Genomic DNA, 13448 nt, shown 5'->3' with positions numbered 1-13448 from the left:
TCATTTAACCGAACTTTCTGGGTTAATTGAATAACCCAGTTGAATTGGGTCAAAATAAATTGACCCAACTTTTTGAGGTTCTGTATTTAAATTTGTCAACGTCAATTTCTTGGGTTGTTTTGTTGGTTATTTGTGGATTATTCATTTGACTCAACTTTTTGGGCTAACCAAATAACCCAAGTGAATTGGGTCAAAAATGAATCGACTCAACTTTTTGAGTTATTAAATTTGTTGTCAATTTGTTGGGTTGTTTTGTGGGTTATTCATTTGACCAAACTTTTTGGGTTTAATTGAAAGAGCTGATCCAACTTTTTGAGTTATTTAACCCAAAAATCCAAGACAAATAATTTGACCCATTTAATTTGACTCAAATTAAATTTATAACCCACAAAACAAACCTTTTTGTTGTTGTTGTAAGTTATCCATTGGTCGGTCCATTTTTTACCCAACTGTTTTCAGAGTGGGGTGTGGTCTTTATAGTATATTTCCCATTAGATATTTCAAGAGAGATTTACATTAAGACCATTATGTAAAGCAAATGCATTTCAAAAAACATCTCGGTACTCTAATTACATTATGAACTAAAATTAATGAATCCAAATGATGGCATGGTAAACCGCAATTGCTTATAATAACATCAAAGTTATTGCTATCATGACAGATATTCCTCTCCTGCCTCCACCTTTCTAAATGATCCCCCACCTGCTCCCTGTTTTCACTGCAAATCACAACGGGCCCCCGTTCACTAACAGTGTGTACGCACACATTTGTGCTTAAATTGTGAACATTCCATGAGGATTCCAGTCTAACCTCATCTGTTAGCCTACCCATCACTATTGCAAAGAGGAGGGGCTTTAAGTCAGATGCCCTTCCAGAAGCAACCTTCTGGATTTGCCCAGGCTCGGGACCATCTTACAGTTTGCACTGGCCTGTAATTTAATGACTCATAATTAGTGATGATTGCTGGGGCTGACCTTGTGTCTCAGGGTAGGAATGATTCTCTCATAGAATTCCGGATTAGGATGAGTCTCCTAGGATCAAATATAACAAGAAATCATGAATGTCTTTTGTAATGTAAAAAGCAAAACCTGATATTACATCCAACATAACACTTTCATACTTCTTTATTAGGACAAAGGTTTTGATCCTGTTACTGTATAAGGAAAATGGGAAGATTTTAGGGAAATCAATGATTCTCCAAACTCAACCTCGACCCTAATTTAAGAAACTGTAAGTCTGCAGCCATTAAACATAAAAAATCAATTTCATCGACACTGACTGTTATACAGTCACACTCAGCGGGAGACATTTTGTGAAAACATAACTTTAGTCAACCATTGAGTTTCATGCATGCCACTTTTTAAAGCAAATACAAATACTGTCAAGTGCATTGTTTATGTACATGTTACAAATTAGTGGCGACATTTAAATTACAAAAATGATGCTCAGTGACCAGAAACCCAAAATCTGAAGAAAACAATGTGAACAATTAAAAGAAGCACACCTTGATAAGCATTTCTAGCTCCATCCTCAGGCTCATCACCTCCAGAGTTACTGCAGCAACTTTGCCAACATCGGGATCTGTGACATCATCAGGGAAGCTGAGCCCATCTTGCTGCTGATTGGAGTAACCATAGAGACAAAGCACTGCCCTTCCTCCCTGGAAGAAAAGATGATCAAAGGTTCATCAGGACGCGTTTGTTGTGGCTTGATTTTTCACACAGGCTGGGAAAAGCAGGGAAGACATTTCTCACCTTATGCCTGATATTGTATACGTCTTTTACATGGTCTCTCTAATTCACAGATTTTTACCAATTATAGGTAGATCTGAAACATTTCCTCTGTGCTAAACGCTGTATAAATATCACGACCTAGTTGCTATCATGATATTACTGCTTATGGTTTCTAATGCAGCTGCTGCCTCCTAGTAGTCCACCTTTTAGCAGTCCAAGTGTATATCGTACCTGGATAGCATCAACGGTGGCCCTGAACACTGGATTGTTGTGCTTGACAGTTCTCCAGTACTTGGGTCTGTTGGGATTTGTCAGGTTACACCCGTACTTTTCCAGGATGTTCAGGGCGGTTGATAAGCGCTGCAGCGATGCAAGTGTCTGAAGAGAAGCAAAGACAAAATATGTTTTTGGGTGTGTGTGTGTGTAAAGCACTTCGAGTTGTTTCTTTACATGATAAGGTGCCATATAAATAAAGATGACTTGACATGCAGCCACTAAATACATTTAAAGTTAAAAAAGAACTGTAATATAACATTTATTATACCATTTTAATTGCCAAGAGATATTTTATCCCAGAAATCAAGTCACTGTTTAAAAGAAGGTGTTTTATATCGAAAATATACAAAACTAAATGTATTATCTATTGAAATACATAGTATGCAATGTATGAGTATGCTGTGTATTAAATCATTGCAGAGATAATAAATATTCCGACATTTAGCAATTGTGATCAGGGTTTTTTCTGTGTACAAAATTCAGAGGCGGCCGCCTCCACCTTATTTTCTCGCCACTTCCAGCCTGAGTGACTGATAATGAATGAATTCTTTAACATGATAATAGTCATATTCTTATTGAAACATGGAATTATTATATGTTGTCTGTAAAAAAAGAAAGCGAGTCAGTTGTATTTACAGAATACATGCACGTCATGGCGCATGATCAGGATTAGGGATGTTCGATTTTTCCCGACCTATACGCAATTTGAGCCAGGAAAAACCCTGGACTGATCATTTGCTTCCATTGAGATACAAGTACATAAATAAACTAATGTTTCATTCAATAATTCAATCAGTCATTTATTTTACCTCTTTTCTGTTGCTGCCAAAGCTGTTTTCTATCACCACGGTTTCTGCAGCAATGTGGTGGTATTTGGAGCATGGCGGTAAAGGAAGATTAGCCATAACCATCACACCAGCACGCACTTCCACCACCCTGCCGCCGGAGTACAGACACACTTCTGCCTGACTGCGTGCCTCCTGGAGCTGTTCCGATAGGGAGGGCATCCTACATATGCAGTATATAGACACAAACAAAGGTCAAAAGGTCGGTGACTAAGGCTACGTTCACACTGCAGGTCTTAATGCTCAATTCCGATTTTTGGGTGAAAATCGTTCACACATTGCCTATTAATTTGCGACCTCAGTCTGTCTGCTGTGTGGACGTAATGCGTCCCCAAAGAGAACCGCATGCGCAGAAGAAGATACAACGTCACTCACAATGCTGTGTTTGCGGAAGTAAATACATATGGTCCAGCATGTCAGGGCCACAGATTTTTATAAGTCTGTCGGCCACAATTTTTTTGCAAAAAAACCCCAAAAACAATTGCAAGCAAAATGAATGGATTAGTTTTTTGTTTTTTTACTTTTGCAAGCAAGTTTTTAGGTTTTGTTTGCAACTGGTTGTGAAATTTTTTCTGTCTTGTGTGGGCAAGGTCCTCCGCTCAACCGATGATAGAAGCCTTTTCATTGGTCAACTTAGAAGCCGCTGCGACAACGTTCATTGGTCAGCTAGGAATGGGGGTGTGACAATGTCCGTCTGACCCTTGCTGGCTCATTCTACAGTCGCCGCCAGCATCGAGGTAAATATTGCTATTTTTTTCCACTTTTCTGTTTTAGTTATATCTTATATTTATCTAAAAGCAACCCTTGATCTGTCGTTTATCCGGTGCTTTTTGGTCTAACCATTACAATTAGCGTAAGCACTCACTCAGCATTGCTTAGCTAACTAGCTCTGATAGTATGAGTTTTTTTGTTTTTTGTTTTTTACTCATAAAAAAAGCCATTGCATTCGCTTCACATGCAAGCAGGACTGGGAGTCGAATTTATTTACAGTAGCTGCTCCCCCTACGTCTTGTTGTTTGAAGTAGAGATACAATTTGTGATAGTTGGGAATTAAAATATGATGTAATAACTTTAATCTGTGATTGTTATATTGTTTATTGCTCGTTTGTTAATTCTACAAATCATATGTCAAACACATCTTACCTGATTATAAACAAAAAACGACTTTGTATGTTTGTCATTTATAAACTACTTATTATTTCTTTACTATTGAAGATGTGAAACCAAAAGAAGAAAATGGAGGAGCCTGAGGTGGTGCAGACCCACAAGCATCCGCCTCGGAGAGTCTGTTCCTCATGTCCCGTTTTTACCTGCACTGCAAAATACTTTATTGTTGATGGGAAAATTGTGGATAATTCATATGTTTACTAAAAATAAAAGACAAACTGCTTGGCACAAGAATTTATTTTCATCTGTGACATAAACAAATGTAATGTCTTTTTGGACCAATCTGCAAGTTTGCAACTTCCTTGATTGCCCACTAGACCGCAACATTGAGAGCCTCCAAGAAGATGTCCTGAACAGATTTGAAAGGAATAAGAGGTTGGATTTATTTGCTGTAGTGCAGCAAGTCTTTCCTCTGACAAAGAGCATTGGATGGCACATACGATGATCCCGTGCACTGTTCATTGCCATGGTCCAAAGGGAGGGGCTCGTCAGATTGATGGATCTGGAATGTCAAATTAATTCATGAAAGCCACAGTAACTCCAAGAAAAAGACAATGGACTGATATAAAGATTTAAAAATGTCACAATATTATACTTTCTTTCCCCCAAATTAGCATCTGTCAAAAGGTCGGAAGTTATCACATTGTATTAAAAATAAAAAATTATTATTATTATTTTTTTTGCTCTCCGGCTGGTGCCCCTGCGTGGCCCGGGGGTTGTGCCTTGCCGCTGCCGTGGCCTGGGGGGCCCTCGGGGGTTGTGCTTGCTCTGTCCTGGCCGGGGTCGACGGCTCCCCTCTTTGGTGGAGGTTTTCATGCATGCCAGATTCATCACACCAGCATCTATCGAAATTCAAACACAATCTGCTTCTTCCTCTGGCCGTTGAATCGGTGGAGGCTGATGTCTGTGGATCTCACTCTGCTTCATCTGTCCTTCCTGCCTTTCTTCAGTCTTTCCTTTGGTCTCTTGAGGTCACCCTAATTTGTTGGAATTTAGATGTTTCTGGGGTTGGTGAAAGATTCTGGTTGGTAACCCTGTGGGTAGTAGGTAATGTCTGGATTTCACTTTCCTTTCTTTTCTTTGATCCTTCCTCGGGTCTCCTGACAACCTCACAACTCTAGCTGGATTCTGAAGTTTTCGGTTTAGGTGAACGGTTTGGGATTTTTAATAGGTTTTAGGTGAACTAATGAGTACACACTCACACGCACGAACACATGCACACCCGCATATGCACACACAAAAAAAAGCTCATGGAGTTGGCATCATCAGAGAACGGCTGTTAGAGACTGGTGCACCTCAAATGGAATGGCCTGCACCTTCTCAAGACCTGAATCCTATTAAAAAGCTGTGGGATCAGCTGAGTGGTCGTGTGGAGGCTGGAAACTCTGCACCCCAGAACCTCAGTGACCTGAGGGCTGCCCTACAAGAAGAGTGGGATGCCATGCCTCAGCCGACAATGAGTCGACTTGTGAACAGCATGAGATGTCGTTGTCAAGCTGCATTTCATGCTCAAGGGCACATGATGATTTATTGAGACGTTGAGCAAACAGGAGCAATATATAATAATCACAGAATTATCACGAATTTAATCTCTACTGTAAATAAATTAGACTCCCAGTCCTGCTTGTATGTGAAGCAAATGCAAATGTTTCTTTATGGAGTAAAAATAAACAAAACTTCATACTAACAGCTATCCCAGTGAGCCGTATATTTGTGTGTTTCGACTGCCAACAACATAGCTTCATAAATGCATCAGGTATCAGAATATCAGAGCTAGCTAGCATTGCTAATCAATGCTGAATGAGTGATTACGATTACTTGTAATGGGTTAGGGTTAGCCGAGGATAAACGATAGATCAAGGGTTGCTTTTCGATAAATATTAGATATGACTAAAACAGAAAAGTGAAGCAGCAATATTTACCTCGATGCTGGCGGCGCCTGTAGAATGAGCCAGGAAGAGTCAGATGGACATTGTCACACCCCTATTCTTAAATGACCAATGAACGTTGTCGCAGCAGCTTCCAAGCTGACCAATGAAAAGGCTTCTATCATCGGTTGAGCGGTGGACCCCGCCCACACAAGACAGAAAAAGATTTGCAACCAAAAAACAGATACGCAACCAAAAAACAGATACGCAACCAAAAAACAGATCCGCAACCAAAAAACAGATTTGCAACCATAAGTCAGGAGTTGCAAACAAAACCTAAAAACTTGCTTGCAAAAGCTTTAAAAAAAATAAATAAAACCCATTAATTTTGTTTGCAATTTGTTTTAGTTTTTTTTGCAAATATATATATTTTATAATCCTCTTTTTGTTTGATTTAAATTGATTTGAGGTTGCAAATCACCTTTTTGTTTGATAGATTTGTTTAAATTGCAAATCCCTTTTTTGTTTGATTGAAAATAAAGACACACATTTCTCTCCATAAGTATTTGGGTATCTGGAGTGCTTGCCAACTAATAAGATTCTGTGAAACACCACTGCTGTTTTTTTTGTTTTTAGCAAATATATACATCTCTTATTCGTTTGATTAAAGGTGGAAGTAAAATTATTATTTGTCATTTCTTTTAATCACGCAAACATTGGTCATGCTGTTTTAAAATAGAAGTACACTCACACAGGAAGGAAGTAGGATATAAAAAAAATATGCATCAATGCACACATTTAAATATGCTAAAGATAACCAACACTCTTCATAGTAAAGTCCTAACAATAGATGGAGCTGTGTATCTTCTTGTTATGAGCATCATTTCATAGTGCAGCATGAACTGTTCGCCGCTGAGCGGAACATCTTGGATCATGTTTACATATGTGTCAGTGAAGGCTAGCAAGCTACTGACGTAATCGTAGCCAATCACGGTCACCTGTGTTTTACAAAAGCGAGATGTGAGCGCAGCAGCCTACCTCGTATTCACAAGAACACGGCGGATAGAACGGACCCCCTCGGTACCAAGGTGCAGTATTTCTCAGGGTCTCGGAAAACGATAGCTGAAGAGACACCAGCGAGCAGCAGCAGTAGTCGGTGTACTCATTTCGCAGGGCGCGTGACGTCATAGGTGCGTGACGCTATAGCGTCTGCTGCCATGCTGTTCTGTCACCCCGGGTACGTTGCTTTGTGCTGAGAGCTGAAGACAAAAGGTTGGCAACAAGCGGAGCAGAGGCCATGGGAAGGGCTGTGGCGATGGAGCAGGTTGGAGAGTTAGCCTTAGTTGTGGTGGGTTTTGTGAGAGAGCGTTTTGCGAAATGTCTTCAATTCAAGCTGAAAATGCACACTTGAATCTGAGTGTTTGGTCTCATATTAATCGAGCTGTTGTAAAAGTCAATGTTCAAATACTTTGAGATCGACCTGAGCAAAACAAAACAGCTAGTCAACAATGTCTTACCTATTGCAGGGTGAAGAAAGGATGACAACTCAATAGTCTTGTAACCACGTAGCCTACTTCTGTTTTGACGGTTTACAAACTTTATTTTGTAGTAACTTATAAGAATTATCATACAGTAGCCTACACATTTGTAATACAGTGCTTAAATTAAGGAAATAAGACAATCAGTGAAACATTTGGGGCTTTAAGAGGTACAGTATATAAATTAAACACACACCAGACAGTAATAGGTCATAAAGACACATTTATTTATTTTGCATGTATCAGTAAATGAATGAAAAGTCACTATTTACTAGGTATCTGTTGTTTCTCAAGTTGTGCACCTGACTAATTACATCTCTGTTAAACTAGATAGATGGTGAGGAACCTCACAAAAACAATAACAGTTGAAGAACAGAAAGATGGGGGAAAAAACAGGGTTTGTAGGGTATTTGCAATAATTAGATGATGATAAAAACACTTGCAAATACAAATGGGAACGCGATTGTGTCCATGTTTGTCTTCAACAAGACTACAGCAGTACTTTTACAGGATTGTTAATTGAACAACAATAAGAGAATACAATGCCACATCTAATATTGTGATTTATTATGCCACAATTACATTTATTAATCAATGTAGAATGTAATTCAACCGTATTGGATTCATTTTATTGATGCTTTAGGGCACCTATACATACACCTGTTTTCTTTTAGATCAGCAGTGCAATTCAAATGTACTGTACTTTCATGAGAACCTTAACATACAAATGCAGAGAAAAATCATAGTCAAATTGCGGCACAGTGAGGTTAAAACTGTAGGCGATGTTACTAGACGAGTCACATTGAGGTTAAGTGAAGTACTGTACAAGAAGTCAAACAAAACCAGAGGATTTGCATATCAACATAATGTGTCCATTGTACAAGAAAAAAAAAAACTACTCCGCTCTTACTATACAGTTTTTTTCTTCCACCTTCTCATAAATTGTCTATTTATGAAAAGGCACCCATGTTTAAATACATCTAGATGTCAACAAGGAAATGCAGCGCCATTGTCTTATAAAAATACAGTGAATCACTGTTATTAGACAGAAAAAAACACGACGTGTCAATCTATACAGTGGACTGGGTATGTATTTACACACACAATTAATGTTTCATGTGTTTTGGTACCCGTGCTCAAACTATAGTTTCTCTTAGTCATTTTTTTGTCCAAACAAGTAAATCTGGTCGATGCTGTTAGCCATGCATTCATTTGAATGTGAAATGTATCTTAAAACATTCATTCGAATGGAACATGCAATCATTTAAGGGGAACATGTTCATAGTCAAATAACCACAAAATGCACGCACGCACGCACGCACGCACACACACACAATAATATAACAATAACATGCAGCAGGGTGTAGCCTTGGTTAGCACCTCGGATAGACTCTGGCATCAGTATTTCAGTGTGAGAGAAAATAAGATAAGAGACTACATTATACTAATGTTTGCATATACAGTAAGCCAACATTGGGCAGAGCACTGCATTTACTGCTTGCGCTTCTTCACCTATACATCTTTGATATTTCAGATGTCGGCAACTAAATTGCCAAAAGTGATCAAAACTGAAATGACAATGATGGCAAATGCAAAATAAACATGATTCGATTCAAAGACATATATAAGTCTCATAGAGACCAAATTGTTGGTGCATGCACAAGTGCACTTACTTACACGCGAGTAAGCAATGGGCAAATGTCTTGTCTACGGAAATGTGTCAAGGCCCCTTGATTTGTTCTGACTCTTTATGACAGGATCCTCAGACCTGGGACCCAGGCAGAGTTGTAACTACTCCCTCTACAGTGATACCTTTTTGTGACACTATCTGTTCAGTCTGTGTGTTTCCAATACAGGATTGACTCTTTATAAATTGTTGCTACTCTCTTATTGTCCCCTTGTGAGTGTTTCCCCAAGAGGTGTGTGATGATGTGAACAAACAGTAAATACAATAACTTACTGTTCCTCATCCAACGTCTTTGAAGGGAACCCTCCCCCCCCCAAAAAAAAAAAAATCCGTACAATAATATGTTCTAAGCAGCCCCACTAATCTAATAACGGTATTCTGATTACTATTGCATTGGTGAAATAAGAGTTAAAGAAGAAGTCAACCCCCAATTGTTTGACAATAATATATACTATGCAGCCCCAATGGTCTAAATATGGTATTCTGATTAATATTACATTTGTGGAATAAGAGTTATAAAGCAAAATCCAGCCATTTTTATCCATCTCAGGGGGCGGCCATTTTGTCACTTGCTGTCGACTGAATTTGCCATCAATGTTGATCAGGTCCCAGGCAACAAAAGCTCAGCTTCAAAAAACAGGTGAGCTGTGATTGGTCATTTCCTGAACCCTGAACAACTGTGATGTCATCTTCAGTCGACAGCAAGTGACAAAATGGCCGCCCCCTGAGATGGATAAAAAATGGCTGGATTTTGCTTTATAACTCTTATTCCACCAATGTAATATTAATCAGAATATCATGTTGAGACTAGTGAGGTCACATATAAACATATTATTGTCAAGAAATGTTGAAGGTTGACTTTCACTTTAATCAGCAAAATCCATCCTTTTTTTTTTTATCATCTCAGGGGGCAGACATTTTGCCATTTGCTGTTGACTGAAAATGACATCACAGTTGCTCAGGGCTCAGGTAGACCAGTTACGGCTCAGCTTGTGAATGTTACATGACCAAAACTCGTAAAACAGGTGCGATTGACTCATTACCTGAGCCCTGAGCAACTGTGATGTAATTTGCAGTCAACAGCAAGTTACAAAATGGCTGCCCTTTCGCGATGGATAAAAATGGGTGGATTTTGCTGCTTAACTCGTATTCCACAAATGCAATATTAATCACAATGCTGTGTTTAGACTATTGGGGGTACATACATACAATATCATATTGTAAAAAAAAAAGATTTGGGTTGACTTCCCCTTTAAGTAATGTATTTTTAGGCATTATAAAAAAGGGGAATGAAAATTTAACAATGAAGTTTACTTCATACAATAAGTATACATGGATCAACCAATATGTTTGACTATGCTTTGGGCAGTATTTCAAGTACAGTACATAATATCAGAGACTGATGAGCCATTATTGCAAAAGACACAATTTCCCCCCCACATTGTGCAGAATTATATACCCTAATAGCCTGAAAACAAAACAGAAAGGGATGCAAATGTGCATGACAAATTTATTTTCATGTGAGTTACCTGTGATCAAAAATGATTCAGTGGTTTCTAGGTGTTATGTAAAAATAAATGTAATACTGTTTTGCAACAATGTTTTTGAATATTCAGGAATGTCCTACTTCCTTCATATCCACAGATACAACTCGACCAGGCAGTAGTCCTTAGCAGTAGAGTATTGAGGGATGGGACACAAGTTCATCCATTGCTTCGAGTAACTTTCAGTAGGAGCCCTGTACATTTGGGCTCACATGCTCGTTTCATTGGAGGGTTCCAGACTTCCATCTAGTATGTGGTTTTCTTGTCTCTCAGCACCCTGAGGTGCCGGCTCCCTTCCCCCTCCCTCCATAGTTACCAGCTCCTGGGAGCAGTTGAGCAGGTTGGCCTTGGGCAGAGGGCTGGTGCAGCTTCCTGAGCCCATGTGATTCTTTCCCTGGTGGCTTAAGCCCGTGAGCTGCCCTTCACCTTCTAATCTCTTAGCTGCTGAGCCCTCACCTTCCCCCTGAGAGTTGCTTGGACTAACAGATTGCCCGACCAGGGACGACAGAGATTGTAGCGGAGCCAGTGGAGATTTAGCGTCTTGCCGTGGCGAAAATCTGGAAACCTTGTCGTCTGGCGGTTGCTGAGAAAGCTTGGCCGTGCCGGCAGGGGCGGAAGTGGCCACCGGTGTCATGACTGCCATAAGCACATCATCCTGGGTTCCAATGAGGTCAACTTTGTGGTCTATTGCCTTTTGCAGGCTGCTGTCTGCCGTTGTATTCACGCCGGGAATTGACAAAAACTTGTACAGCCCCTCTTTCATAATTGTCATTGGCTGGGTGCTGTCAGTGGTCTTTTTGATCTCCATGGCACTAATCTGACTGAGATCCAAGGGAGGGGGTGCACGCAGTTGTCTTGCAGTACCTCCAACACTGGGCATGAGAGAACTTTTTTCTCCTGAAAAGTCCTCAGCCATGTTGCTGCCTGCTCTTGCACCTCTGGCAGGTGACACTTTTTGGGTGAGGGACAACACATTCATCTCCACCTCTTCTTCTATTAGTTTGGCTTGCTTCTCTTGGAAATTGGGTGACATGTCATGAGCACATTCTAACGTCTTAACGTTGAGGTGTTGAGGGCTACCTTTATTCGTCAAGCCCTTGGGACAGTCAGGTGAGCCCACTTGAGCCACTTCCTGGTAAAGGGATGCAATTTTGGACCGGCTGGGGCTGGCCACATCAGCATTGGAGTAGCGTTTATGGTAGCTCCAGCGGCTAGGCGATAAGTGGTTGTCCACTGGACACTTACTTTCTTCCTTCTTTTCGACCAACACGTCTGTAAGTTCCATGTTACGTGCAAAAGCTTCTTTGGGATTAATTGAAACGATGCTTCCACTTTCTTTGGCTCGTTCAAGAGCTTCCCTCCTCTTGATGGCCTTCTCCTGCCTCTTCTGCTCGCGATAAAACTCGGAGAAGTTGTTGACAATGATTGGGATGGGCAGGGCAATGACCAACACGCCAGCTATGCAGCAGAGCCCTCCAACAATCTTCCCCAGCAAAGTTTGAGGGTAGATGTCTCCGTAACCAACAGTGGTCATTGTGATAGTAGCCCACCAGAAAGAAGCAGGTATGCTAGTGAATTTGGTGGAATCCTCATCTTTCTCAGCAAAGAATACCAAGCTCGAAAAGATCATAATGCCCATGGCTAGGAAGAGAATCAATAAACCCAATTCGTTGTAGCTCCTTCGCAAAGTGAAGCCCAACGACTGGAGTCCCGTAGAGTGCCTGGCCAGTTTCAGAATCCTCAGAATCCTCATTATTCTGAAAATTTGGACCACGCGCCGCACATTCTGGAACTGCATTACGTTCTTGTTAGATTCAGTGAGGCAGAGAGTCACATAGTAAGGCAGTATAGCCAGCAAATCAATAATATTTAGTGGCGCTTTGATGAAATTCCACTTGTTGGGTGCCGACAGCAGGCGCAACAGGTACTCCATGGTGAACCAGGCGATGCACACCGCTTCCACATGGGCGAGGCTTGGGTTGTCGTTAAACTGGCCAAATTCGTCAACAACTTGCAGCTCTGGCAAGGTGTTGAGTGACAATGAGATTGTGGAAATAATGATAAACAGGATGGAGATCATAGCCAGGATCTGCAAGACAAAGGGAAGATGGTGTCCATCAGATGTACAAGATTTTGGTTTGCACATATTGCACTGTAGTTCTTTTTAATATATACAGTTAAATATGAAGGCTGGAAGGACATTGTGGACAAAATTGTTGTCTGATAATGAAAGAAAAAAGAAAAGCCCACAATGGTCACTAAAATCACTTGAAACTTACAAAAGTAAAAATAAATAAATATTGAAAATAAAAATAAATCAGCCATTACTTTTGAACTGCAACATGAAAAATCAACTTTTTGGAGCTTTTAGCCATGTTAAAATGCTAATTCCTCACCCAAAACATGACCAAAGTTGTGTTTTCCTCTGTTCGCCCCTGTATAAGAAATTCTAGGTTATTCTGCTCTCCTAGCACCAGCCCCTCCCAACCTGAGAAAACGAGCTGTTGGCACGGTTTGATGTCATTGCGCGCGGTCCCACCCCCGCACCGCCTCTGCGGACTAAACGCACGCCCACTTTCTCGGAAACCTCCCTCCATGGGATAATGACCAAAGTAGCCTTTATCAATAAACATTCTGTCCAAATGAATTCAAAGCAATCAATTATTGTTTTGGTTCAAATGTTTATTCAAGAATTGATGGCTTGCGTGACCAAACGCAGAGATCTAGCAGCTCGTAAAATTTAGAGTCCATTTTAAAAATCAGCTTAAAACCTATCAGTATGTTTCGTGG

At 40.3% G+C, this 13448-nt stretch overlaps 2 protein-coding genes and 1 long non-coding RNA gene across 3 annotated transcripts in view; 1 reads left to right on the top strand and 2 right to left on the bottom strand.

Moving 5' to 3' along the window:
- rnf31 (ring finger protein 31) overlaps nt 1-7404 on the bottom strand; it is a 22229-nt gene extending 14825 nt beyond the window's left edge. The window contains exons 1-5 of the mRNA XM_086094316.1: nt 6928-7404; nt 2819-3017; nt 1965-2111; nt 1505-1660; nt 975-1031 (exon numbers count right to left, since the gene is read on the bottom strand). Of these exons, the coding sequence (XP_085950442.1) occupies nt 975-1031; nt 1505-1660; nt 1965-2111; nt 2819-3016 (558 nt within the window). The 5' untranslated portion in view covers nt 3017; nt 6928-7404. The remainder of the gene's footprint in view (nt 1-974; nt 1032-1504; nt 1661-1964; nt 2112-2818; nt 3018-6927) is intronic.
- LOC147181809 (uncharacterized) overlaps nt 6892-13448 on the top strand; it is a 13540-nt gene continuing 6983 nt past the window's right edge. The window contains exons 1-2 of the long non-coding RNA XR_015097030.1: nt 6892-6977; nt 7063-7237. This is a non-coding gene — a long non-coding RNA (uncharacterized LOC147181809). The remainder of the gene's footprint in view (nt 6978-7062; nt 7238-13448) is intronic.
- The window catches only part of LOC147181808 (potassium voltage-gated channel subfamily B member 2-like), a 19052-nt gene continuing 13237 nt past the window's right edge, over nt 7634-13448 (bottom strand). The window contains exon 3 of the mRNA XM_086094330.1: nt 7634-12747. Coding sequence (XP_085950456.1) covers nt 10867-12747 — 1881 coding nt within the window. The 3' untranslated portion in view covers nt 7634-10866. The remainder of the gene's footprint in view (nt 12748-13448) is intronic.

The sequence above is a fragment of the Leptonotus elevatus genome, chromosome 1, assembly GCF_054856555.1.
Source record: "Leptonotus elevatus isolate MCC_2025b chromosome 1, RoL_Lele_1.0, whole genome shotgun sequence".
NCBI lineage: Eukaryota > Metazoa > Chordata > Actinopteri > Syngnathiformes > Syngnathidae > Leptonotus > Leptonotus elevatus.
The sequence above is the reverse complement of the archived record's forward strand: the minus strand, read 5'-3'. Positions and strand labels throughout refer to the sequence as shown.